This window comes from Oncorhynchus tshawytscha, linkage group LG13 (genome assembly GCF_018296145.1).
Source record: "Oncorhynchus tshawytscha isolate Ot180627B linkage group LG13, Otsh_v2.0, whole genome shotgun sequence".
In the NCBI taxonomy this organism is placed as follows: Eukaryota; Metazoa; Chordata; class Actinopteri; order Salmoniformes; family Salmonidae; genus Oncorhynchus; species Oncorhynchus tshawytscha.
In genome coordinates this window covers 4,976,549-5,004,048 of record NC_056441.1, presented here as the reverse complement: position 1 = coordinate 5,004,048, position 27,500 = coordinate 4,976,549, and the positions used below count along the sequence as shown (strand labels likewise).

Sequence of the window (27,500 nt, the reverse complement as noted above, 5' to 3'; positions counted from 1 at the left end):
TGATGAATCTAATCCGCCCACAGGGCTCTCTGGCCTCAAGGACCGCCGCCGCGCCAGCTTCGGGGACAAGAGGAGGGGCCTGGAGAGGAGGCGGAGCCGCAGAGCATCTCTAGGGCGGTCTGGGAACGCCTCGCCCTGCAGCCCGTCCACTCAACACTCCGGGTTCCAACCCTTCAAGGGACAAGGAGGAGAAGACATGAGCAAGAGGTGAGAGAGAGAGGGAGAGAAGGGGAGACTGGAGAGAAGGGAAGACTGGAGAGAAGGGAAGACTGGAGAGAAGGGAGACTGGAGAGAAGGGGAGACTGGAGAGAAGGGGAGACTGGAGAGAAGGGGAGACTGGAGAGAAGGGAAGACTGGAGAGAAGGGAAGACTGGAGAGAAGGGAGACTGGAGAGAAAGGGAGACTGGAGAGAAGGGAAGACTGGAGAGAAGGGAAGACTGGAGAGAAGGGAAGACTGGAGAGAAGGGAGACTGGAGAGAAGGGAGACTGGAGAGAAGGGGAGACTGGAGAGAAGGGGAGACTGGAGAGAAGGGAGACTGGAGAGCAGGGGAGACTGGAGAGAAGGGGAGACTGCAGAGAAGGGGAGACTGCAGAGAAGGGGAGACTGGAGAGCAGGGAGACTGAGAGAAGGGGAGACTGGAGAGAAGGGGAGACTGGAGAGAAGGGGAGACTGGAGAGAAGGGAGACTGGAGAGCAGGGCAGACTGGAGAGCAGGGCAGACTGGAGAGCAGGGCAGACTGGAGAGCAGGGCAGACTGGAGAGCAGGGCAGACTGGAGAGCAGGGGAGACTGGAGAGCAGGGGAGACTGGAGAGAAGGGGAGACTAGAGAGAAGGGGAGACTGGAGAGTATGGGAGACAATAAAGTGGGTAGAGGGCACAAGGTTACAACCCTTCAATAGACGGAGGGCAGATTAAATGAGACTATCATGACTCAGGATGACCCAGATGCAGACAGTTCGAATCACAGATGTTTAATGACCAAACAGGGGGCTAAAGAGGCAGGGCAGGCAGAGGTCAGTAATCCAGTGCAGAGTCAGAAAGGTACAGAACGGCAGGCAGGCTCAGGGTCAGGTCAGGCAGAATGGTCAAAACCGGAAGAACTAGAAAACAGGACTAGAGAGAAAAAACACGCTGGTAGGTTTGACGAGACAAGACGCACTGGCAATAGACAAACAGAGGTATAAATGCACATGTGGGGGAAATAGGCGACACCTGGAAGTGGGTGGAGACAAGCACAAAACAGGTGAAACAGAACAGGGTGTGACAGCACCTCTTCTCTGGACCATACCCCTCCCAGTCAACCAGGTACTGGAATCCCCAGCCCGGGGTCAAACACTCAGGAGACGTCTCACTGTGTATGCCGGATGGCCTTTGATGAGATGGGGGAGAGGGGTGGTCCTGGAGAGGGCTGTGAGACAGAGGTTTAATCCTAGATAGATGAAACGTGGGATGTATACGGAGAGTGCTGGGCAACAGAAGATGAACAGCAGAGGGGCTAAGGATCTTAGAGATGGGGAAAGGGACAATAAAATGGGGGGAAAGTTTGCAGGACTCCACCCGGAGGGGCAGATCCCGAGTGGACAGCCATACTCTCTGCCGTGACGATAACGGGGAGCCGGGGTCCGGTGGCAGTCCGCTTGTCGTCGATACCTGGAGGTTGTCTTGAGAAGAGCAGACCGGGCTTTCTTCCAGGTACGGCAACAGCAGTGGATGAGTACGCTGACCTCTTCCTCTAACTCAGGGAAGAGCAGTGGGCGGGGGGCTGATAAACCCCGGGTGGTAGGAGATGGTGAAGTTGAATCAAGTGAATAGCAGGGCCCATTGAGCTTGCCTGGAGTCGAGGCGCTTGGCGGTGTGGAGATATTCCAGGTTCTTGTGATCTGTCCATACTATGAATGGGTTTTCCGCCCCTCTAACCAGTGCCTCCACTCCTCCAACATCATCTTCACCGCGAGTAGTTCTCAGTTCCCCACATTGTAATTCCTTTCTGTGGTGTTGAGACGATGGGACAGGACAGACCCCACTCCGACGTCCGATGCGTCGACCTCCATCACAAACTGCTGGGACGGATCCAGATGGATTAGGACAGGGGCTGTAGTGAATTGGTGCTTGAGGTTCAAGAACGCTCGGTCTGCAGCTGGAGACAACGTGTTTACTGATTTGTGGGAATCCCAGGGTGCTGTAACACCAGATGAACCAGCGGTAGAAATGTGCAATTCCCAGGAAGCATTGCAGCCAATCCGCCACCACTCTCACCTTTCCAGGATCCATCTATATGTTGCCTGCAGCTATGATATTTCCCAAGGAAGGAGATGGTGGAGCGATGGAATTAGATTTTTCTCCGTTTTGACGATTAGCTGGTTCTCCAGAAGACCCTGGAGGACATGTCGGACGCTGGAGGACAAGAGGAAAAGAGGAGGATGTCATTGAGGTAGACGAACACGAACCAGTTCACCATGTCATTGGAGAATGTCGTTAACCTTGGCCTGTAACACAGCAGCAGCGTTGATCAGTCCGAATCGCTTCACCAGGTATTAGCCCGCTAGCCGTGTTAAAGGGGATCTTCCACTCGTCCGGTATCCGTACCAGATGGCGTTCTGGAGGTCCAACTTGGAGAAGATGGTAACCCTCTAGAGAGGCTCGAAAGCGGAAGTGATGAGTGGAAGCGGGTGGTGGTTTTTAAGGCCCCAGAATTCAATACACGGCGCCGGGTTTTGTCCTTCTTCTCCACAAAGAAGAACCCTGATAGGATCAATGATTGGACCAAGACGGAGCGTGCATAGAATTTGACTTGTTTAATAATTAATATACTCACCAACAAAAACAGAAGAAAAATGAAACATGACGTTCTGGGCTGCTCACAGGCAGCTACACAAAAACAAGATCCCACAAAACACAAAGGGGGAGATGGCTGCCTAAATATGATCCCCAATCAGAGACAACGATAAACAGCTGCCTCTGATTAGGAACCATACCAGGCCAACATAGGAATATAAATCACCTAGATGACCCACCCTAGTCACACACCCGACCTAACCAACAAAGAGAATGAAAAGCTTTCCATGGTCAGGGCGTGACACACTGGTACTGAGGTCCTGCTACACACACTAGTAATGATGTCTTGCTTAGGGCTGTTGCGGTGACCGTATTACCGACACACCGGCGGTCACGAGTCATGAAGGCAGTCAAATTCTCCAAGCTCTGATGCTGAAGCTTGTCATTTAGTAGCCTACCAAACATGCTAACTGCCAGGTACTCAGCAATCTATTGTCATTCTCGAATCACTCTGACATCAATGCAAATGTAATCAAAAAATCTAGTCAAACACTTCATGAGAGCTCATGTTGCGCAACATTACTATAGGCTACGCAATAGCGTGAGAAAACAGAGTGATGGCCTCTACTAAAAAGAGGAGGATCCCATCAGCGTTCTATTGGCTAGGCCTACTATGTTTTCTTTCTCAACTTTCCTAATATTAAACACATTGCTTATATTTACAACAGGCGTAGCTAGCCTAGCTTGCAGGCATGAAAATAAACCATGGGGAAAAGCGTTCTCCATTCGCTATTTAAGTTGACACGTCTTTTTTTCCCCCCGCCCCTGTTTTGATACCGGTGCATGATAATGGTCCATTCTAAACCAAAACAAATGTTACACATATATTAGTTAGTACCCTACTACCCTATAGACCCTGGTCTAAAGTAGTGCACTACTACCCTATAGGAGATTAAATCAATAATATTCTGCTGGGTGACTATATTAGCCTATCACTTGTGAATTATACATATGTTATCACTTGTGAATGATGCCCAGCATAAGAATCAACTTGTTCGAATCAGTCCCACATTTCATGTCACCTAGCCCATAGGCCAAATAACTTCATAAAATGAAATTAAATCCGCTTTGGGTGTCTAACTATATACATAAGCTGCGTGTGAGTTTCAAGATAATGGGGAAGATCATTTTCACCATTATAATAAAAGCATTACATGTATAATTGTATTTGCGGTCACTATAATAATGATAATGGTGTTTTCCACTTATGGAACATTTGTGTTTATAGCCTCATGTTCGCATTGCTGCGCATATAAGGTGAAGAAATATCCTAATGATTTATCAACATTTTAAGCTAAACGTTCTGATCTGTTGCTTGAAAGAGCTCTGCTTAGTGTTTTTTTTTTGCGCAGGCGGTACACACTTCATCAGTCTCTCATTTACAATTTGACAAGCACTTGATAATGTCTTGAATTTCACGGATGCTAGTGGTTGTATTAATTTGAGATCTGTTGCATCCCACAACTGTCTCAGACAGTTAGAATATAATTAGAATTAATTAATTAATTATAATTATATTAATTATATTATAATTAATTAATTAATTATAATTCTGTGTGAGAAATAAGTACGTGTTGACCTATTCTGTCAACTTTTGTACTATGGGAGATTGACGTAGGCTAGTGCTTTTGCTGTTGACAGTTCTTCCCCATATCTTCAACATGCACCTCAGAATTGGATGAGGAAGTGCGTAGTTGCGTCCCCGATGTGTCTGTCATCACTTGTAGCCTGCGAGAAAGACCCGATCAGGTGACTGAGAGCCGTGTGAGTGAGAGGCGCTTCGGATTGCCCTGCACAAGGGAGAAGAGCACAACGCAGCACTCTGGGTGCAATGGCATTGATTTTGTTTTTAGGGTGCATTACGGCCAAAGCGGATGTCGCCGTGAAATTCAAGACATTATCAAGTGCTTGTCAAATTGTAAATGAGAGTGATGAAGTGTGTACCGCCTGCGCAAAAAAAACACTAAGCAGAGCTCTTTCAAGCAACTTTTTTCAAATCATCATTAGAGTCTCATCATGCAGCTTTACAATGTATTTAACCACAGAACCGCTGCACAGCGTTCCAACAGGAGCTCACATCCCCCTGATCCTCCTCTCCTCCTCCCCTCCCCTCCCCTGGTACTGATGCCCTACAGGGACCCGTTCCAACAGGAGCTCCATCCCCCTGATCCTCCTCTCCTCTCCCTCCTCTCCTCCTCTCCTCTCTCCCTGATCCTCCTCCTCTCCACGTCTCTCCTCCTCTCCCTGATCCTCCCCTCCTCCTCTCCCCCTCCCCTTTCCCCTCTCACCATCTCTCCCCCTCCCCTTTCCTCCTCTCTCCTCCTCCCATCCTCCTCTCCTCCTCTCCTCCTCCTCCTCCTCCACCTCCCCTCCCTCCCCCTCCCCTCTCCCCCCCCCCCTCCTCCTCCTCTCACCCTCTCCCCTGATCCTCCTCTCCTCCTCTCCACGTCTCTCCTCCTCCCCCTCTCTCCCCCTCTCCCTCTCCTCCTCTCACCCTCTCCCCCTCTCCTCCCTTCTCCTCTCCACGTCTCTCCTCCTTCTCTCCCCCTCCCCTCCTCTCCTCCACTCCCCCCACTCCTTCACTCTCTCACCTTCGTCTCCTCTCCTTCTTCTCTACCCTATCTTCTCTCTCTCAGTGTAAACAAGTCTTTGGCCTGTGTAAGTACAACACTGGACAGTCAGACAGTATCTGACTCGGCTACGCTTAGCATAACAACAGCATGGTGAACATTCTGTGTGTGTGTGTTCATGCCTATGTGCAGAACATGTATGCAGGCATGTGTGTGTGTGCTGGGAGATACACTCAGAGTTCACTGGGTCCAGACAGTAGAGTGATGATGGATGCAGCTGTGTGTGTGTGTGTCTCATGGGAATACATGCTGGATCATCTCCACTGTGTTTTATGCTTTAACATAATGCACACAGAGGCACGCTGGCACACAGACACACACACACACACACACACGGTTTTATTGCTATTGCTATCCCATCTGTCACACACGTGTCTCTGGTCTTGTGAAGCAGAACAGCACCTGGTACACACACACACACACACACACACACACACACACACACACACACACACACACACAGGTTACAGGCAGGTAGTCAGTGGTTACACAGGTAGCACAGTGGTTAGAGGCAGGTAGCCTAGTGGTTAAAGCAGGTAGCCTAGTGGTTAGAGCAGGTAGTCTGTGGTTAAAGCAGGTAGCCTAGTGGTTAGAGGCAGGTAGTCTAGTGGTTAGAGGCAGGTAGCCTATTGGATAGAGGCAGGTAGCTTAGTGGTTAGAGGCAGGTAGCCTAGTGGTTAGAGACAGGTAGCCTAGTGGTTAGAGCAGGTAGCCTAGTGGTTAGATGCAGGTAGTCTAGTGGTTAGAGGAGGCAGGTAGTCTAGTGGTTAGAGGCAGGTAGCCTAGTGGTTAGAGCAGGTAGTCTAGTGGTTAGAGACAGGTAGCCTAGTGGTTAGAGGCAGGTAGCCTAGTGGTTAGAGCAGGTAGCCTAGTGGTTAGAGGCAGGTAGCCTAGTGGTTAGATGCAGGTAGCCTAGTGGTTAGAGCAGGTAGCCTAGTGGTTAGAGGCAGGTGGTCTAGTGGTTAGAGGCAGGTAGCCTAGTGGTTAGAGGCAGGTAGCCTCGTGGTTAGAGCAGGTAGTCTAGTGGTTAGAGACAGGTAGCCTAGTGGTTAGAGCAGGTAGCCTAGTGGTTAGAAGCAGGTAGCCTAGTGGTTAGAGGCAGGTAGCCTAGTGGTTAGAGCAGGTAGTCTAGTGGTTAGAGCAGGTAGTCTAGTGGTTAGAGACAGGTAGTCTAGTGGTTAGAGACAGGTAGTCTAGTGGTTAGAGCAGGTAGCCTAGTGGTTAGAGGCAGTTAGCCTCATGGTTAGAGACAGGTAGCCTCATGGTTAGAGGCAGGTAGCCTAGTGGTTAGAGGCAGGTAGCCTAGTGGTTAGAGGCAGGTAGCCTAGTGGTTAGAGGCAGGTGGTCTAGTGGTTAGAGGCAGTTAGCCTCGTGGTTAGAGGCAGTTAGCCTCGTGGTTAGAGGCAGGTAGCCTAGTGGTTAGAGCAGGTAGTCTAGTGGTTAGAGGCAGTTTTCCTCGTGGTTAGAGACAGGTAGTCTAGTGGTTAGAGCAGGTAGCCTAGTGGTTAGAGGCAGGTAGTCTAGTGGTTAGAGGCAGTTGGCCTCATGGTTAGAGACAGGTGGTCTAGTGGTTAGAGCAGGTAGCCTAGTGGTTAGAGGCAGGTAGTCTAGTGGTTAGAGGCAGTTGGCCTCATGGTTAGAGACAGGTAGTCTAGTGGTTAGAGGCAGTTAGCCTCGTGGTAGAACAGGTAGCCTTTTAGTTAGAGCGTTGGACTAATAACCGAAAGGTTGCAAGATTGAATCCCCCGAGCTGACAGGGTAAAAATCTGTCATTCTGCCCCTGAACAAGGCAGTTAACCCACTGTTCCCCAGTAGTCCTTCATTGTAAATGAGAATTTGTTCTTAACTGACTTGCCTCTTTAAATCAATGGAAAAAAATAATAATAATTCTCAAGATCTGTTACTCCTCACTGAACCTCCTCCTCTGCTACGTGTTGCGCTCTTGTTTTCCTGGTCGAGAGTCTTCTGGATCGGCCATGTTTCCCTTAAAACCCTAAAGTCCCAGATAGTTCCACAACCCTAACTCATAGACTAATCCCAAGTTCTAGAAGGATGTAGGATCCTGCCTCTCATGTCCCCATCTAACCTTAAGGTCATCTGCCATGTTATTGTGATGTGAATGACAAATCTCTATTTTTACACATTCATTCATTCATTCATTCATCCACCCCTCTCCTCCATCCATCCTTTTGTTCCCAGAAAATCGACACAGAACCAGTCAGCCAGCGTTCACAGAACCAACTGCATCACTTCCTCCAACTGCATCACTTCCTCCAACTGCATCACTTCCTCCAACTGCATCACTTCCTCCAACTGCATCACTTTGAGAAAAAATAAAGAAATTAAAGAGAGAGAACTGGAGGAAGAGAAGAGGAAGAAAAGCCATCCTCCTCCTCCTCCTCCTCCTCCTCCTCCTCCTCCTCCTCCTCCTCCTCCTGTCTCTCTGCCGTCCCCACTGGTTACCCTGACTCCTCCTCCTGTCTCTCTGCCGTCCCCACTAGTTACCCTGACTCCTCCTCCTGTCTCTCTGCCGTCCCCACTGGTTACCCTGACTCCTCCTCCTCCTCCTCCTCCTGTCTCTCTGCCGTCCCCACTGGTTACCCTGACTCCTCCTCCTGTCTCTCTGCCGTCCCCACTAGTTACCCTGACTCCTCCTCCTCCTCCTGCTCCTGTCTCTCTGCCGTCCCCACTGGCTACCCTGACTCCTCCTCCCGCTCTGATCTCCTCCCCCATCTCCCCATTGGCCCAGCCCTCTCAGCTGACAGCTCTCCTCGCTAGGCGTAAGTCCACTGTCACCATCCCTGCTACCACTGAAGTTACCACGCGGGGTATAAACCGCCCCTCCCCTGAGCGCATGCCCTACCTCCCCACTCTCCCTTCCATCTCTTCTCCTACGACTTCGATGAGGAACCGATACTACCCGCAACTAAACCGGAAGTGGACTCTGCTGCTGCCAGGTTAGAAGGCACAAAGGACTACATTTCCCCAAATTCCTCAGAGATTATTCCTCACTGATTGCAAGCTGTTTGAATTCTCTTACTTCCTGTTTCTCTGCTACTTTATGGAGTCTTTCACTGCCTTCAGTCTTCTTTCTGTCACTGCGTCTAGAAGCCTCACTGCCAACAAGCTTTCACTTGGTTTTACTCATGACACTTTAAGTCTTACTTCCTGTCACCCTTTCTTGTTTTAAAAGCCTCTCTGTTCTCTGCTACGTTAGAAAGTCCTCACCACCAAACTGACACCGCCTGTGGGTGTGGTACCGCTCTCTGGTACCACTACAACTCTTTCTACCACTGTTCACCTCTTCAGGTCTGCTGTTTCTGTCTCCTGTCACCTTTACCTCTGTCTGCCCTAGAAGACTGTCTGCCCTAGACATCTCTGTCTCCTCTTCCTCTAGTAGACCAGCAGTACTGCTGCTGGATTTAACCACCATGTTCCTTTATGTACTTTATCATTTCCTTCAGGTAACAGGTGTAACAGGTGTAACAGTAGTAACAGGTATAACAGTAGTAACAGGTATAACAGGTGTAACAGGTATAACAGGTGTAACAGGTATAACAGTAGTAACAGGTATAACAGTAGTAACAGGTATAACAGTAGTAACAGGTTTAACAGGTATAACAGGTGTAACAGGTGTAACAGGTATAACAGTAGTAACAGGTGTAACAGTAGTAACAGGTATAACAGTAGTAACAGGTGTAACAGTAGTAACAGGTGTAACAGTAGTAACAGGTATAACAGTAGTAACAGGTATAACAGGTGTAACAGGTATAACAGTAGTAACATGTATAACAGGTATAACAGTAGTAACAGGTATAACAGGTGTAACAGTAGTAACAGGTATAACAGTAGTAACATGTATAACAGGTATAACAGTAGTAACAGGTATAACAGGTGTAACAGTAGTAACAGGTATAACAGGTATAACAGGTGTAACAGGTATAACAGTAGTAACATGTATAACAGGTATAACAGTAGTAACAGGTATAACAGGTGTAACAGTAGTAACAGGTATAACAGTAGTAACAGGTATAACAGTAGTAACAGGTATAACAGTAGTAACAGGTGTAACAGGTATAACAGTAGTAACAGATATAACAGTAGTAACAGATATAACAGTAGTAACAGCCGTAACAGTAGTAACAGGTATAACAGGTATAACAGTAGTAACAGGTGTAACAGTAGTAACAGATATAACAGTAGTAACAGCCGTAACAGTAGTAACAGGTATAACAGGTATAACAGTAGTAACAGGTGTAACAGTAGTACCAGGTATAACAGGTATAACAGTAGTAACAGGTATAACAGTAGTAACAGGTATAACAGGTGTAACAGGTATAACAGTAGTAACAGGTGTAACAGGTGTAACAGTAGTAACAGGTATAACAGGTATAACAGGTGTAACAGGTATAACAGTAGGAACAGGTATAACAGGTGTAACAGGTGTAACAGTAGTAACAGGTATAACAGTAGTAACAGGTATAAGAGGTGTAACAGTAGTAACAGGTGTAAGAGTAGTAACAGGTGTAACAGGTATAACAGTAGTAACAGGTGTAACAGGTGTAACAGGTGTAACAGTAGTAACAGGTGTAACAGTAGTAACAGGTATAACAGTAGTAACAGGTATAACAGGTGTAACAGGTATAACAGTAGTAACATGTATAACAGGTATAACAGTAGTAACAGGTATAACAGGTGTAACAGTAGTAACAGGTATAACAGTAGTAACATGTATAACAGGTATAACAGTAGTAACAGGTATAACAGGTGTAACAGTAGTAACAGGTATAACAGGTATAACAGGTGTAACAGGTATAACAGTAGTAACATGTATAACAGGTATAACAGTAGTAACAGGTATAACAGGTGTAAAGTAGTAACAGGTATAACAGTAGTAACAGGTATAACAGTAGTAACAGGTATAACAGTAGTAACAGGTGTAACAGGTATAACAGTAGTAACAGATATAACAGTAGTAACAGATATAACAGTAGTAACAGCCGTAACAGTAGTAAAAGGTATAACAGGTATAACAGTAGTAACAGGTGTAACAGTAGTAACAGATATAACAGTAGTAACAGCCGTAACAGTAGTAACAGGTATAACAGGTATAACAGTAGTAACAGGTGTAACAGTAGTACCAGGTATAACAGGTATAACAGTAGTAACAGGTATAACAGTAGTAACAGGTATAACAGGTGTAACAGGTATAACAGTAGTAACAGGTGTAACAGGTGTAACAGTAGTAACAGGTATAACAGGTATAACAGGTGTAACAGGTATAACAGTAGGAACAGGTATAACAGGTGTAACAGGTGTAACAGTAGTAACAGGTATAACAGTAGTAACAGGTATAAGAGGTGTAACAGTAGTAACAGGTGTAAGAGTAGTAACAGGTGTAACAGGTATAACAGTAGTAACAGGTGTAACAGGTGTAACAGTAGTAACAGGTATAACAGTAGTAACAGGTGTACCAGTAGTAACAGGTGTAACAGGTGTACCAGTAGTAACAGGTGTAACAGGTGTACCAGTAGTAACAGGTGTACCAGTAGTAACAGGTGTAACAGGTATAACAGTAGTAACAGGTGTACAGTAGTAACATGTGTAACAGGTATAACAGGTGTAACAGGTATAACAGGTATAACAGGTGTAACAGGTATAAAAGTAGTAACAGGTGTAACAGGTATAACAGTAGTAACAGGTATAACAGTAGTAACAGGTGTAACAGTAGTAACAGGTGTAACAGGTGTAACAGGTGTAACAGGTATAGCAGGTGTAACAGGTATAACAGTAGTAACAGGTGTAACAGGTATAACAGTAGTAACAGGTGTAACAGGTATAACAGGTGTAACAGTAGTAACAGGTATAACAGGTATAAGCATTGTAACAGGTGTAACAGTAGTAACAGGTATAATAGTAGTAACAGGTGTAACAGGTGTAACAGTAGTAACAGGTATAACAGGTATAACAGTAGTAACAGGTGTAACAGGTGTAACAGTAGTAACAGGTGTAACAGGTATAACAGGTATAACAGTAGTAACAGGTGTAACAGGTATAATAGTAGTAACAGGTGTAACAGGTGTAACAGTAGTAACAGGTTTAACAGGTATAACAGGTGTAACAGGTATAACAGGTATAACAGTAGTAACAGGTATAACAGTAGTAACAGGTGTGACAGGTGTAACAGGTATAACAGGTATAACAGGTATAACAGGTGTAACAGTAGTAACTGGTATAACAGGTGTAACAGGTATAACCAGTGTAACAGGTGTAACAGTAGTAACAGGTATAACAGTAGTAACAGGTGTAACACTAGTAACAGGTATAACAGGTGTAACAGTAGTAACAGGTATAACAGTAGTAACAGGTGTATAAGGTATAACAGTAGTAACAGGTGTAACAGGTGTAACAGGTATAACAGGTGTAACAGTAGTAACTGGTATAACAGGTGTAACAGGTATAACCAGTGTAACAGGTGTAACAGTAGTAACAGGTATAACCGTAGTAACAGGTGTAACAGGTGTAACAGTAGTAACAGGTATAACAGGTGTAACAGGTATAACAGTAGTAACAGGTGTAACAGGTATAACAGTAGTAACAGGTGTAACAGGTGTAACAGGTATAACAGGTGTAACAGTAGTAACTGGTATAACAGGTGTAACAGGTATAACCAGTGTAACAGGTGTAACAGTAGTAACAGGTATAACAGTAGTAACAGGTGTAACAGGTGTAACAGGTATGACAGGTGTAACAGTAGTAACATGTATAACAGTAGTAACAGGTATAACAGTAGTAACAGGTATAACAGGTATAACAGTAGTAACAGGTATAACAGTAGTAACAGGTGTAACAGGTATAAAAGTAGTAACAGGTGTAACAGGTGTAACAGGTATAACAGGTGTAACAGTAGTAACTGGTATAACAGGTGTAACAGGTATAACCAGTGTAACAGGTGTAACAGTAGTAACAGGTATAACCGTAGTAACAGGTATAACAGTAGTAACAGGTATAACAGTAGTAACAGGTGTAACAGTAGTAACAGGTGTAACAGGTATAACAGTAGTAACAGGTGTAACAGGTATAACAGTAGTAACAGGTGTAACAGGTATAACAGGTGTAACAGTAGTAACAGGTATAACAGGTATAAGCATTGTAACAGGTGTAACAGTAGTAACAGGTATAATAGTAGTAACAGGTGTAACAGGTGTAACAGTAGTAACAGGTATAACAGGTATAACAGTAGTAACAGGTGTAACAGGTGTAACAGTAGTAACAGGTGTAACAGGTATAACAGGTATAACAGGTGTAACAGGTGTAACAGGTATAATAGTAGTAACAGGTGTAACAGGTGTAACAGTAGTAACAGGTTTAACAGGTATAACAGGTGTAACAGGTATAACAGTAGTAACAGGTATAACAGTAGTAACAGGTGTGACAGGTGTAACAGGTATAACAGGTATAACAGGTATAACAGGTGTAACAGTAGTAACTGGTATAACAGGTGTAACAGGTATAACCAGTGTAACAGGTGTAACAGTAGTAACAGGTATAACAGTAGTAACAGGTGTAACACTAGTAACAGGTATAACAGGTGTAACAGTAGTAACAGGTATAACAGTAGTAACAGGTGTAACAGGTATAACAGTAGTAACAGGTGTAACAGGTGTAACAGGTATAACAGGTGTAACAGTAGTAACTGGTATAACAGGTGTAACAGGTATAACCAGTGTAACAGGTGTAACAGTAGTAACAGGTATAACCGTAGTAACAGGTGTAACAGGTGTAACAGTAGTAACAGGTATAACAGGTGTAACAGGTATAACAGTAGTAACAGGTATAACAGTAGTAACAGGTGTAACAGGTATAACAGGTGTAACAGTAGTAACTGGTATAACAGGTGTAACAGGTATAACCAGTGTAACAGGTGTAACAGTAGTAACAGGTATAACAGTAGTAACAGGTGTAACAGGTGTAACAGGTATGACAGGTGTAACAGTAGTAACATGTATAACAGTAGTAACAGGTATAACAGTAGTAACAGGTATAACAGTAGTAACAGGTATAACAGTAGTAACAGGTGTAACAGGTATAACAGTAGTAACAGGTGTAACAGGTGTAACAGGTATAACAGGTGTAACAGTAGTAACTGGTATAACAGGTGTAACAGGTATAACCAGTGTAACAGGTGTAACAGTAGTAACAGGTATAACCGTAGTAACAGGTGTAACAGGTGTAACAGTAGTAACAGGTATAACAGGTGTAACAGGTGTAACAGGTATAACAGTAGTAACAGGTGTAACAGGTATAACAGGTGTAACAGGTATAACAGGTGTAACAGGTGTAACAGGTATAACAGTAGTAACAGGTGTAACAGGTATAACAGGTGTAACAGGTATAACAGGTGTAACAGGTGTAACAGGTATAACAGGTGTAACAGTAGTAACTGGTAGAACAGGTGTAACAGGTATAACCAGTGTAACAGGTGTAACAGTAGTAACAGGTATAACCGTAGTAACAGGTGTAACAGGTGTAACAGTAGTAACAGGTATAACAGGTGTAACAGGTGTAACAGGTATAACCGTAGTAACAGGTGTAACAGGTATAACAGTAGTAACAGGTGTAACAGGTGTAACAGGTATAACAGGTGTAACAGTAGTAACTGGTATAACAGGTGTAACAGGTATAACCAGTGTAACAGGTGTAACAGTAGTAACAGGTATAACCGTAGTAACAGGTGTAACAGGTGTAACAGTAGTAACAGGTATAACAGGTGTAACAGGTGTAACAGGTATAACAGTAGTAACAGGTGTAACAGGTATAACAGGTGTAACAGGTGTAACAGGTATAACAGGTGTAACAGGTGTAACAGGTATAACAGTAGTAACAGGTGTAACAGGTATAACAGGTGTAACAGGTGTAACAGGTGTAACAGGTATAACAGGTATAACAGGTGTAACAGTAGTAACTGGTAGAACAGGTGTAACAGGTATAACCAGTGTAACAGGTGTAACAGTAGTAACAGGTATAACCGTAGTAACAGGTGTAACAGGTGTAACAGTAGTAACAGGTATAACAGGTGTAACAGGTGTAACAGGTATAACCGTAGTAACAGGTGTAACAGTAGTAACAGGTATAGTATAACAGGTGTAACAGGTGTAACAGGTATAACAGTAGTAACAGGTGTAACAGGTGTAACAGGTGTAACAGGTCTTGCTTTTCATCTCTTTTCGTCTCTGCACTACGTATAGTTTGTGATGCTTTACGTAGCTAAGTTGTCATGCTCCATTCTTCACACCTACTGCCATTAGCTAACATGTTTAGCTAGAAGTGTTAGCTTCATGCCTCTTGCCTACTATAACCTATCAGAGGGTAATAATGCTAACTAAGAGGGATGATTTTTTCTTCTCCATTCATCCACCGTTATCAGCCACAATAGACAAGCACTTGTGTTTAGCTTGTGTTTAGTTTCCAACGTATACTCTACTAATGGTATCAAACATGCTATTACTGCTATCTAACAGGGTGCTAGATAGCAGGGGGACAAGCACATGTCTCACCTATAGTAGGCTACTGCTAACTAGTTGCTACGGTTTCTAATCGATCACCTATTACTGCTATCTAACAGGGTGCTAGATAGCAGGGGGACAAGCACATGTCTCACCTATAGTAGGCTACTGCTAACTAGTTGCTACGGTTTCTAATCGATCACCTATTACTGCTATCTAACAGGGTGCTAGCTAGCAGGGGCTCGTGTTAGTTTTCTCAGACTCTTCTATAAGGGAACAGGGGTGTTGTGTTATGATTGGTTCTCCCTCAGTATCTCTCTCTCTCTCTCCACAGAACTGGAGTTCAAAGTCCTGTCACACCAGCAAATAAGTGAGCGAGCACAGTTCACACACACGCACACACACACACACACACACACACACACACACACACACACACACACACACACACACACACACACATAGTTGAGTGTTATGTTTTAACTTTACCTGAGCCCTATTTAAAACCTGTCACTTCCTGTCTCTTCCTGTCTCTCCCTGTCTCTCCGTGTCTCTCTCCCTGTCTCTCCCTGTCTCTCCGTGTCTCTCTCCGTGTCTCTCCCTGTCTCTCTGTGTCTCTCTCCGTGTCTCTCCCTGTCTCTCCCTGTCTCTCCATGTCTCTCCCCGTCTCTCCCTGTCTCTTCCTGTCTCTTCCTGTCTCTCCCTGTCTCTCCCTGTCTCTCTCCCTGTCTCTCCCCGTCTCTCCCTGTCTCTCCGTGTCTCTCTCCCTGTCTCTTCCTGTCTCTTCCTGTCTCTCCGTGTCTCTCCCTGTCTCTCCCCATCTCTCCGTGTCTCTCTCCGTGTCTCTCCCTGTCTCTCTGTGTCTCTCTCCGTGTCTCTCCCTGTCTCTCCCTTTCTCTCCCTGTCTCTTCCTGTCTCTTCCTGTCTCTCCGTGTCTCTCCCTGTCTCTCCCCATCTCTCCGTGTCTCTCCCTGTCTCTCTGTGTCTCTCTCCGTGTCTCTCCTGTCTCTCTGTGTCTCTCTCCGTGTCTCTCCCTGTCTCTCTGTGTCTCTCTCCGTGTCTCTCCCTGTCTCTCCCTTTCTCTCCCTGTCTCTCACTGTCTCTCCGTGTCTCTCCCGTCTCTCCGTCTCTCTCCCTGTCTCTTCCTGTCTCTTCCTGTCTCTCCGTGTCTCTCCCTGTCTCTCCCCATCTCTCCCTGTCTCTCCCCGTCTCTCCCTGTCTCTCCGTGTCTCTCTCCCTGTCTCTTCCTGTCTCTTCCTGTCTCTCCGTGTCTCTCCCTGTCTCTCCCCATCTCTCCGTGTCTCTCTCCCTGTCTCTCCCCATCTCTCCCTGTCTCTCCCCGTCTCTCCCTGTCTCTCCGTGTCTCTCTCCCTGTCTCTTCCTGTCTCTTCCTGTCTCTCCGTGTCTCTCCCTGTCTCTCCCCATCTCTCCGTGTCTCTCTCCGTGTCTCTCACTGTCTCTCCGTGTCTCTCCCCGTCTCTCCGTCTCTCTCCCCGTCTCTCCGTCTCTCTCCCTGTCTCTTCCTGTCTCTTCCTGTCTCTCCGTGTCTCTCCCTGTCTCTCCCCATCTCTCCGTGTCTCTCTCCGTGTCTCTCACTGTCTCTCCGTGTCTCTCCCCGTCTCTCCGTCTCTCCGTCTCTCTCCCTGTCTCTCCCTGTCTCTCCCTGTCTCTCCCTGTCTCTCCGTGTCTCTCCCTGTCTCTCCCTTTCTCTCCGTGTCTCTCCCTGTCTCTCCCTGTCTCTCCCTGTCTCTCCGTGTCTCTCCCTGTCTCTCCCTGTCTCTCCCTGTCTCTCCCTGTCTCTCCCTGTGTCTCTCCCTGTCTCTCCCTGTCTCTCCCTGTCTCTCCCCCTGTCTCTCCCTGTCTCTCCGTGTCTCTCCCTGTCTCTCCCTTTCTCTCTGTGTCTCTCCCTGTCTCTCCCTGTCTCTCCCTGTGTCTCTCCCTGTCTCTCCCCCTGTCTCTCCCTGTCTCTCCGTGTCTCTCCCTGTCTCTCCCTTTCTCTCCGTGTCTCTCCCTGTCTCTCCCTGTCTCTCCCTGTCTCTCCCTGTCTCTCCGTGTCTCTCCCTGTCTCTTGCTGTCTCTCCCTGTCTCTCCGTGTCTCTCCCTGTCTCTCCGTGTCTCTCTCCCTGTCTCTCCCTGTCTCTTCCTGGCTCTCCGTGTCTCTCCCTGTCTCTCCCCATCTCTCCGTGTCTCTCCCTTTCTCTCCGTGTCTCTCCCTGTCTCTCTGTGTCTCTCTCCGTGTCTCTCCCTTTCTCTCCCTGTCTCTCCCTGTCTCTCCCCGTCTCTCCGTGTCTCTCCTTTCTCTCCCTGTCTCTCCCTCTCTCTCCCCGTCTCTCCGTGTCTCTCTCCGTGTCTTTCCCTTTCTCTCCCTGTCTCTCACTGTCTCTCCGTGTCTCTCCCCGTCTCTCCCTGTCTCTCCGTGTCTCTCCCTGTCTCTCCCTGTCTCTCTCCCTGTCTCTCCCTGTCTCTCCCTGTGTCTCTCCCTGTCTCTCCCTGTCTCTCCCTGTGTCTCTCCCTGTCTCTCCGTGTCTCTCCCTGTCTCTCCCTTTCTCTCCCTGTCTCTCCCTGTCTCTCCCTGTGTCTCTCCCTGTCTCTCCGTGTCTCTCCCTGTCTCTCCTTTCTCTCCCTGTCTCTCCCTGTCTCTCTCCATGTCTCTCCCTGTCTCTCCGTGTCTCTCCCCATCTCTCCCTGTCTCTCCGTGTCTCTCCCTGTCTCTCCTTTCTCTCCCTGTCTCTCCCTGTCTCTCTCCTTTCTCTCCCTGTCTCTCCCTGTCTCTCCCTGTCTCTCCGTGTCTCTCCCCATCTCTCCCTGTCTCTCCGTGTCTCTCCCTGTCTCTCCCTGTCTCTCCCCATCTCTCCGTGTCTCTCTCCATGTCTCTCCCTTTCTCTCCCTGTCTCTCCCTGTCTCTCCCCATCTCTCCGTGTCTCTCTCCATGTCTCTCCCTTTCTCTCCGTGTCTCTCCCTGTCTCTCTGTGTCTCTCCCTGTCTCTCCCTCTCTCTCCCCGTCTCTCCCTGTCTCTCCGTGTCTCTCTCCGTGTCTCTCCCTTTCTCTCCCTGTCTCTCCGTGTCTCTCCCCGTCTCTCCGTGTCTCTCCCTGTCTCTCCGTGTCTCTCCCCGTCTCTCCCTGTCTCTCTCCCTGTCTCTCCCCGTCTCTCCCTGTCTCTCCCTGTCTCTCTCCCTGTCTCTCCGTGTCTCTCCCTGTCTCTCCGTGTCTCTCTCCGTGTCTCTCCCTTTCTCTCCGTGTCTCTCCCTGTCTCTCTGTGTCTCTCTCCCTGTCTCTCCCTTTCTCTCCCTGTCTCTCACTGTCTCTCCCTGTCTCTCCCTGTCTCTCCGTGTCTCTCCCTGTCCCTCCCTGTCTCTCTCCCTGTCTCTCCCTGTGTCTCTCCCTGTCTCTCCGTGTCTCTCCCTGTCTCTCCCTGTCTCTCTCCCTGTCTCTCCCTGTCTCTCCTTGTCTCTCCCCGTCTCTCCCTGTCTCTCCGTGTCTCTCCCTGTCTCTCCGTGTCTCTCCCTGTCTCTCCGTGTCTCTCCCTGTCTCTCCCTGTCTCTCTCCCTGTCTCTCCCTGTCTCTCCTTGTCTCTCCCCGTCTCTCCCTGTCTCTCCGTGTCTCTCCCTGTCTCTCCCCGTCTCTCCCCATCTCTCCGTGTCTCTCTCCGTGTCTCTCCCTCTCTCTCCCCGTCGCTCCCTGTCTCTCCGTGTCTCTCTCCGTGTCTCTCCTTTCTCTCCCTGTCTCTCCGTGTCTCTCCCCGTCTCTCCGTGTCTCTCCCTGTCTCTCCCCGTCTCTCCCTGTCTCTCCCTGTCTCTCTCCCCGTCTCTCCCTGTCTCTCCGTGTCTCTCCCTGTCTCTCCCTGTCTCTTCCTGTCTCTCCCCATCTCTCCGTGTCTCTCCCCCGTCTCTCCGTGTCTCTCCCCGTCTCTCCCTGTCTCTCCCCATCTCTCCGTGTCTCTCTCCGTGTCTCTCCCTCTCTCTCCGTGTCTCTCCCTGTCTCTCCATGTCTCTCCCTGTCTCTCCCTCTCTCTCCCTGTCTCCCCCTGTCGCTCCCTGTCTCTCCGTGTCTCTCTCCGTGTCTCTCCTTTCTCTCCCTGTCTCTCCCCGTCTCTCCGTGTCTCTCCCTGTCTCTCCGTGTCTCTCCCCGTCTCTCCCTGTCTCTCCCTGTCTCTCTCCCCGTCTCTCCCTGTCTGTCCGTGTCTCTCTCCTGTCTCTCCCTGTCTCTTCCTGTCTCTTCCTGTCTCTCCCCGTCTCTCCGTGTCTCTCCCCGTCTCTCCGTGTCTCTCCCCGTCTCTCCCTGTCTCTCCCCATCTCTCCGTGTCTCTCTCCGTGTCTCTTCCTGTCTCTCCCCGTCTCTCCCTGTCTCTCCGTGTCTCTCCCTGTCTCTCCGTGTCTCTCCCTGTCTCTCCCCTCTCTCCCCGTCTCCCGGGTCTCTCTCCGTGTCTCTCCCTTTCTCTCCGTGTCTCTCCGTGTCTCTCTCTTTCTCTCCCTGTCTCTCCCCGTCTCTCCCCGTCTCTCCCTGTCTCTCCCTGTGTCTCTCCCTGTCTCTCCCTTTCTCTCCCTGTCTCTCCGTGTCTCTCCCTGTCTCTCCCTCTCTCTCCCCGTCTCCCCGGGTCTCTCTCCGTGTCTCTCCCTTTCTCTCCATGTCTCTCCGTGTCTCTCTCTTTCTCTCCCTGTCTCTCCCCGTCTCTCCGTGTCTCTCTTTCTCTCCCTGTCTCTCCCCGTCTCTCCCTGTCTCTCCTGTGTCTCTCCCTGTCTCTCCGTGTCTCTCCCCGTCTCTCCCTGTCTCTCCGTGTCTCTCCCTGTCTCTCGCTGTATCTCCCCGTCTCTCCCTGTCTCTCCCCATCTCTCCGTGTCTCTCTACGTGTCTCTCCCTTTCTCTCCGTGTCTCTCCCTGTCTCTCCGTGTCTCCCCTGTCTCTCCCTCTCTCTCCCCGTCTCCCTGTCGCTCCGTGTCTCTCTCCCTGTCTCTCCCTTTCTCTCCCTGTCTCTCCCTTTCTCTCCGTGTCTCTCCCCGTCTCTCCCTGTCTCTCCCCGTCTCTCCCTGTCTCTCCGTGTCTCTCTCCCTGTCTCTCCCTGTCTCTTCCTGTCTCTCCCTGTCTCTCCGTGTCTCTCCCTGTCTCTCCCTTTCTCTCCGTGTCTCTCCCCGTCTCTCCGTCTCTCTCCCTGTCTCTTCCTGTCTCTTCCTGTCTCTCCGTGTCTCTCCCTGTCTCTCCCCATCTCTCCGTGTCTCTCTCCATGTCTCTCACTGTCTCTCCGTGTCTCTCCCCGTCTCTCCGTCTCTCCGTCTCTCTCCCTGTCTCTCCCTGTCTCTCCCTGTCTCTCCCTGTCTCTCCGTGTCTCTCCCTGTCTCTCCCTTTCTCTCCGTGTCTCTCCCTGTCTCTCCCTGTCTCTCCCTGTCTCTCCGTGTCTCTCCCTGTCTCTCCCTGTCTCTCCCTGTCTCTCCCTGTCTCTCCCTGTGTCTCTCCCTGTCTCTCCCTGTCTCTCCCTGTCTCTCCCCCTGTCTCTCCCTGTCTCTCCGTGTCTCTCCCTGTCTCTCCCTTTCTCTCTGTGTCTCTCCCTGTCTCTCCTGTCTCTCCCTGTGTCTCTCCCTGTCTCTCCCCCTGTCTCTCCCTGTCTCTCCGTGTCTCTCCTGTCTCTCCCTTTCTCTCCGTGTCTCTCCCTGTCTCTCCCTGTCTCTCCCTGTCTCTCCCTGTCTCTCCGTGTCTCTCCTGTCTCTTGCTGTCTCTCCCTGTCTCTCCGTGTCTCTCCCTGTCTCTCCGTGTCTCTCTCCCTGTCTCTCCCTGTCTCTTCCTGGCTCTCCGTGTCTCTCCCTGTCTCTCCCCATCTCTCCGTGTCTCTCCTTTCTCTCCGTGTCTCTCCCTGTCTCTCTGTGTCTCTCTCCGTGTCTCTCCTTTCTCTCCCTGTCTCTCCCTGTCTCTCCCCTCTCTCCGTGTCTCTCCCTTTCTCTCCCTGTCTCTCCCTCTCTCTCCCCGTCTCTCCGTGTCTCTCTCCGTGTCTTTCCCTTTCTCTCCCTGTCTCTCACTGTCTCTCCGTGTCTCTCCCCGTCTCTCCCTGTCTCTCCGTGTCTCTCCCTGTCTCTCCCTGTCTCTCTCCCTGTCTCTCCCTGTCTCTCCCTGTGTCTCTCCCTGTCTCTCCCTGTCTCTCCCTGTGTCTCTCCCTGTCTCTCCGTGTCTCTCCCTGTCTCTCCCTTTCTCTCCTGTCTCTCCCTGTCTCTCCCTGTGTCTCTCCCTGTCTCTCCGTGTCTCTCCCTGTCTCTCCTTTCTCTCCCTGTCTCTCCCTGTCTCTCTCCATGTCTCTCCCTGTCTCTCCGTGTCTCTCCCCATCTCTCCCTGTCTCTCCGTGTCTCTCCCTGTCTCTCCCTTTCTCTCCCTGTCTCTCCCTGTCTCTCTCCCTTTCTCTCCCTGTCTCTCCCTGTCTCTCCCTGTCTCTCCGTGTCTCTCCCCATCTCTCCCTGTCTCTCCGTGTCTCTCCCTGTCTCTCCCTGTCTCTCCCCATCTCTCCGTGTCTCTCTCCATGTCTCTCCTTTCTCTCCCTGTCTCTCCCTGTCTCTCCCCATCTCTCCGTGTCTCTCTCCATGTCTCTCCCTTTCTCTCCGTGTCTCTCCCTGTCTCTCTGTGTCTCTCCCTGTCTCTCCCTCTCTCTCCCCGTCTCTCCCTGTCTCTCCGTGTCTCTCTCCGTGTCTCTCCCTTTCTCTCCCTGTCTCTCCGTGTCTCTCCCCGTCTCTCCGTGTCTCTCCCTGTCTCTCCGTGTCTCTCCCCGTCTCTCCCTGTCTCTCTCCCTGTCTCTCCCCGTCTCTCCCTGTCTCTCCCTGTCTCTCTCCCTGTCTCTCCGTGTCTCTCCCTGTCTCTCCGTGTCTCTCTCCGTGTCTCTCCCTTTCTCTCCGTGTCTCTCCCTGTCTCTCTGTGTCTCTCTCCCTGTCTCTCCCTTTCTCTCCCTGTCTCTCACTGTCTCTCCCTGTCTCTCCCTGTCTCTCCGTGTCTCTCCCTGTCCCTCCCTGTCTCTCTCCCTGTCTCTCCCTGTGTCTCTCCCTGTCTCTCCGTGTCTCTCCCTGTCTCTCCCTGTCTCTCTCCCTGTCTCTCCCTGTCTCTCCTTGTCTCTCCCCGTCTCTCCCTGTCTCTCCGTGTCTCTCCCTGTCTCTCCGTGTCTCTCCCTGTCTCTCCGTGTCTCTCCCTGTCTCTCCCTGTCTCTCTCCCTGTCTCTCCCCGTCTCTCCTTGTCTCTCCCCGTCTCTCCCTGTCTCTCCGTGTCTCTCCCTGTCTCTCCCCGTCTCTCCCCATCTCTCCGTGTCTCTCTCCGTGTCTCTCCCTCTCTCTCCCCGTCGCTCCCTGTCTCTCCGTGTCTCTCTCCGTGTCTCTCCTTTCTCTCCCTGTCTCTCCGTGTCTCTCCCCGTCTCTCCGTGTCTCTCCCTGTCTCTCCCCGTCTCTCCCTGTCTCTCCCTGTCTCTCTCCCCGTCTCTCCCTGTCTCTCCGTGTCTCTCTCCCTGTCTCTCCCTGTCTCTTCCTGTCTCTCCCCGTCTCTCCGTGTCTCTCCCCGTCTCTCCGTGTCTCTCCCCGTCTCTCCCTGTCTCTCCCCATCTCTCCGTGTCTCTCTCCGTGTCTCCCTCTCTCTCCGTGTCTCTCCCTGTCTCTCCATGTCTCTCCCTGTCTCCCTCTCTCTCCCTGTCTCCCCCTCGCTCCCTGTCTCTCCGTGTCTCTCTCCGTGTCTCTCCTTTCTCTCCCTGTCTCTCCCCGTCTCTCCGTGTCTCTCCCTGTCTCTCCGTGTCTCTCCCCGTCTCTCCCTGTCTCTCCCTGTCTCTCCCCGTCTCTCCCTGTCTGTCCGTGTCTCTCTCCCTGTCTCTCCCTGTCTCTTCCTGTCTCTTCCTGTCTCTCCCCGTCTCTCCGTGTCTCTCCCCGTCTCTCCGTGTCTCTCCCGTCTCTCCCTGTCTCTCCCCATCTCTCCGTGTCTCTCTCCGTGTCTCTTCCTGTCTCTCCCCGTCTCTCCCTGTCTCTCCGTGTCTCTCCCTGTCTCTCCGTGTCTCTCCCTGTCTCTCCCTCTCTCTCCCCGTCTCCCCGGGTCTCTCTCCGTGTCTCTCCCTTTCTCTCCGTGTCTCTCCGTGTCTCTCTCTTTTCTCCCTGTCTCTCCCCGTCTCTCCCCGTCTCTCCCTGTCTCTCCCTGTGTCTCTCCCTGTCTCTCCCTTTCTCTCCCTGTCTCTCCGTGTCTCTCCCTGTCTCTCCCTCTCTCTCCCCGTCTCCCCGGGTCTCTCTCCGTGTCTCTCCTTTCTCTCCATGTCTCTCCGTGTCTCTCTCTTTCTCTCCCTGTCTCTCCCCGTCTCTCCGTGTCTCTCTTTCTCTCCCTGTCTCTCCCCGTCTCTCCCTGTCTCTCCCTGTGTCTCTCCCTGTCTCTCCGTGTCTCTCCCCGTCTCTCCCTGTCTCTCCGTGTCTCTCCCTGTCTCTCGCTGTATCTCCCCGTCTCTCCCTGTCTCTCCCCATCTCTCCGTGTCTCTCTACGTGTCTCTCCCTTTCTCTCCGTGTCTCTCCCTGTCTCTCCGTGTCTCCCCCTGTCTCTCCCTCTCTCTCCCCCGTCTCTCCCTGTCGCTCCGTGTCTCTCTCCCTGTCTCTCCTTTCTCTCCCTGTCTCTCCCTTTCTCTCCGTGTCTCTCCCCGTCTCTCCCTGTCTCTCCCCGTCTCTCCCTGTCTCTCCGTGTCTCTCTCCCTGTCTCTCCCTGTCTCTTCCTGTCTCTCTGTGTCTCTCCCTGTCTCTCCCCGTCTCTCCGTGTCTCTCCCCGTCTCTCCGTGTCTCTCTCCGTGTCTCTCCTTTCTCTCCGTGTCTCTCCCTGTCTCTCCATGTCTCTCCATGTCTCTCCCTCTCTCTCCCTATCTCCCCCTGTCTCTTCCTGTCTCTCCATGTCTCTTCCTGTCTCTCCCCGTCTCTCCCGGTCTCTCCATGTCTCTCCCTGTCTCGCCCTGTCTCTCCCCATCTCTCCGTGTCTCTCCCTTTCTCTTCGTGTCTCTCCCTGTCTCTCCCCGTCTCTCCCTGTCTCTCCGTGTCTCTCTCCGTGTCTCTCCTTTCTCTCCATGTCTCTCCCTGTCTCTCCGTGTCTCTCCCTGTCTCTCCCTCTCTCTCCCCGTCTCTCCCTGTCTCTCCGTGTCTCTCTCCGTGTCTCTCCCTTTCTCTCCGTGTCTCTCCCCGTCTCTCCGTGTCTCTCCCCGTCTCTCCTGTCTCTCCCTGTCTCTCCCTGTCTCTCTGTGTCTCTCTCCGTGTCTCTCTCCGTGTCTCTCCCTTTCTCTTCCTGTCTCTCCCTGTCTCTTCCCTTCTCCCCCTGTCTCTCCCTGTCTCTTCCTTTCTCTCCCTGTCTCTCCCTGTCTCTTCCTGTCTCTTCCTTTCTCTCCCTGTATCTCCCTGTCTCTTCCTTTCTCTCCCGTCTCTCCCTGTCTCTTCCTTTCTCCCCTGTCTCTCCCTGTCTCTTCCTTTCTCCCCCGTCTCTCCTTGTCTCTTCCTTTCTCTCCCTGTCCCTCCTTTCTCTCCCTGTCTCTCCCTGTCTCTTCCTGTCTCTTCCTTTCTCTCCCTGTATCTCCCTGTCTCTTCCTTTCTCTCCCTGTCTCTTCCTGTCTCTTCCTTTCTCCCCCGTCTCTCCTTGTCTCTTCCTGTCTCTCCCTGTATCTCCCTGTCTCTTCCTTTCTCTTCCTTTCTCTCCCTGTATCTCCCTGTCTCTTCCTTTCTCTCCCTGTCTCTCCCTGTCTCTTCCTTTCTCTCCCTGTCTCTCCCTGTCTCTTCCTGTCTCTTCCTTTCTCTCCCTGTATCTCCCTGTCTCTTCCTTTCTCTCCCGTCTCTCCCTGTCTCTTCCTTTTCTCCCCTGTCTCTCCCTGTCTCTTCCTTTCTCCCCCGTCTCTCCTTGTCTCTTCCTTTCTCTCCCTGTCTCTTCCTTTCTCTCCCTGTCTCTCCCTGTCTCTTCCTGTCTCTTCCTTTCTCTCCCTGTATCTCCCTGTCTCTTCCTTTCTCTCCCTGTCTCTTCCTGTCTCTTCCTTTCTCCCCCGTCTCTCCTTGTCTCTTCCTTTCTCTCCCTGTATCTCCCTGTCTCTTCCTTTCTCTCCCTGTCTCTTCCTGTCTCTTCCTTTCTCCCCCGTCTCTCCTTGTCTCTTCCTTTCTCTCCCTGTATCTCCCTGTCTCTTCCTTTCTCTCCCTGTCTCTTCCTGTCTCTTCCTTTCTCCCCCGTCTCTCCTTGTCTCTTCCTTTCTCTCCCTGTCTCTTCCTTTCTCTCCCTGTCTCTCCCTGTCTCTTCCTGTCTCTTCCTTTCTCTCCCTGTCTCTTCCCTTCTCCCCCTGTCTCTCCCTGTCTCTTCCTTTCTCTCCCTGTCTCTCCCTGTCTCTTCCTGTCTCTTCCTTTCTCTCCCTGTATCTCCCTGTCTCTTCCTTTCTCTCCCGTCTCTCCCTGTCTCTTCCTTTCTCCCCCTGTCTCTCCCTGTCTCTTCCTTTCTCCCCCGTCTCTCCTTGTCTCTTCCTTTCTCTCCCTGTCTCTTCCTTTCTCTCCCTGTCTCTCCCTGTCTCTTCCTGTCTCTTCCTTTCTCTCCCTGTCTCTCCCTGTCTCTTCCTGTCTCTTCCTTTCTCTCCCTGTCTCTTCCTTTCTCCCCCTGTCTCTTCCTGTCTCTCCCTGTCTCTCCCTGTCTCTTCCTGTCTCTTCTTTTCTCCCCCGTCTCTCCTTGTCTCTTCCTTTCTCTCCCTGTCTCTTCCTTTCTCTCCCTGTCTCTTCCTTTCTCTCCCTGTCTCTCCCTGTCTCTTCCTTTCTCCCCTGTCTCTTCCTGTCTCTTCCTTTCTCTCCCTGTCTCTTCCTTTCTCTCCCTGTATCTCCCTGTCTCTTCCTTTCTCTCCCTGTCTCTTCCTGTCTCTCCCTGTCTCTTCCTTTCTCCCCCTGTCTCTTCCTTTCTCTCCCTGTCTCTCCCTGTCTCTTCCTGTCTCTTCCTTTCTCCCCCTGTCTCTTCCTGTCTCTTCCTTTCTCTCCCTGTCTCTTCCTTTCTCTCCCTGTATCTCCCTGTCTCTTCCTTTCTCTCCCTGTCTCTTCCTGTCTCTCCCTGTCTCTTCCTTTCTCCCCCTGTCTCTTCCTTTCTCTCCCTGTCTCTCCCTGTCTCTTCCTGTCTCTTCTTTTCTCCCCTGTCTCTCCTTGTCTCTTCCTTTCTCTCCCTGTCTCTTCCTTTCTCTCCCTGTCTCTTCCTTTCTCTCCCTGTCTCTCCCTGTCTCTTCCTTTCTCCCCTGTCTCTTCCTGTCTCTTCCTTTCTCTCCCTGTCTCTTCCTTTCTCTCCCTGTATCTCCCTGTCTCTTCCTTTCTCTCCCTGTCTCTTCCTGTCTCTCCCTGTCTCTTCCTTTCTCCCCCTGTCTCTTCCTTTCTCTCCCTGTCTCTCCCTGTCTCTTCCTGTCTCTTCCTTTCTCTCCCTGTATCTCCCTGTCTCTTCCTTTCTCTCCCTGTATCTCCTGTCTCTTCCTTTCTCTCCCTGTCTCTTCCTTTCTCTCCCTGTATCTCCCTGTCTCTTCCTTTCTCTCCCTGTATCTCCCTGTCTCTTCCTTTCTCTCCCTGTATCTCCCTGTCTCTTCCTTTCTCTCCCTGTATCTCCCTGTCTCTCCCCGTCTCTCCCTGTCTCTTCCTTTCTCTCCCTGTCTCTTCCTTTCTCTCCCTGTATCTCCCCGTCTCTTCCTGTCTCTTCCTTTCTCTTCCTGTCTCTTCCTTTCTCCCCCTGTATCTCCCTGTCTCTTCCTTTCTCTCCCTGTCTCTTCCTGTCTCTCCCTGTCTCTCCCTGTCTCTTCCTGTCTCTCCCTGTCTCTCCCTGTCTCTTCCTGTCTCTTCCTTTCTCTTCCTGTCTCTTCCTTTCTCCCCTGTATCTCCCTGTCTCTTCCTGTCTCTTCCTGTCTCTTCCTTTCTCCCCTGTCTCTTCCTTTCTCTCCCTGTCTCTCCCTGTCTCTTCCTGTCTCTTCCTGTCTCTTCCTTTCTCTCCCTGTATCTCCCTGTCTCTTCCTTTCTCTCCCTGTATCTCCCTGTCTCTTCCTTTCTCTCCCTGTATCTCCCTGTCTCTTCCTTTCTCTCCCTGTATCTCCCTGTCTCTCCCCGTCTCTCCCTGTCTCTTCCTTTCTCTCCCTGTCTCTTCCTTTCTCTCCCTGTATCTCCCTGTCTCTCCCCTGTCTCTCCCTGTCTCTTCCTTTCTCTCCCTGTCTCTTCCTTTCTCTCCCTGTCTCTTCCTGTCTCTTCCTGTCTCTTCCTTTCTCCCCCTGTCTCTTCCTTTCTCTCCCTGTCTCTCCCTGTCTCTTCCTGTCTCTTCCTGTCTCTTCCTTTCTCTCCCTGTATCTCCCTGTCTCTTCCTTTCTCTCCCTGTATCTCCCTGTCTCTTCCTTTCTCTCCCTGTATCTCCCTGTCTCTTCCTTTCTCTCCCTGTCTCTCCCTGTCTCTCCCTTTCTCTCCCTGTCTCTCCCTTTCTCTCCCCGTCTCTCCCTGTCTCTCCCTTTCTCTCCCTGTCTCTTCCTTTCTCTCCCTGTATCTCACTGTCTCTTCCTTTCTCTCCCTGTCTCTTCCTGTCTCTTCCTTTCTC

General features: G+C 50.3%; 1 protein-coding gene across 1 annotated transcript in view; it reads left to right on the top strand.

Moving 5' to 3' along the window:
- The window catches only part of LOC112241744 (FH1/FH2 domain-containing protein 3), a 185,859-nt gene that overhangs the window by 98,555 nt on the left and 59,804 nt on the right, over positions 1-27,500 (top strand). The window contains 2 exon segments of the mRNA XM_042295070.1: positions 1-207; positions 15,306-15,341. The exon segment at positions 1-207 is cut by the window's left edge and continues 26 nt beyond it. Coding sequence (XP_042151004.1) covers positions 1-207; positions 15,306-15,341 — 243 coding nt within the window.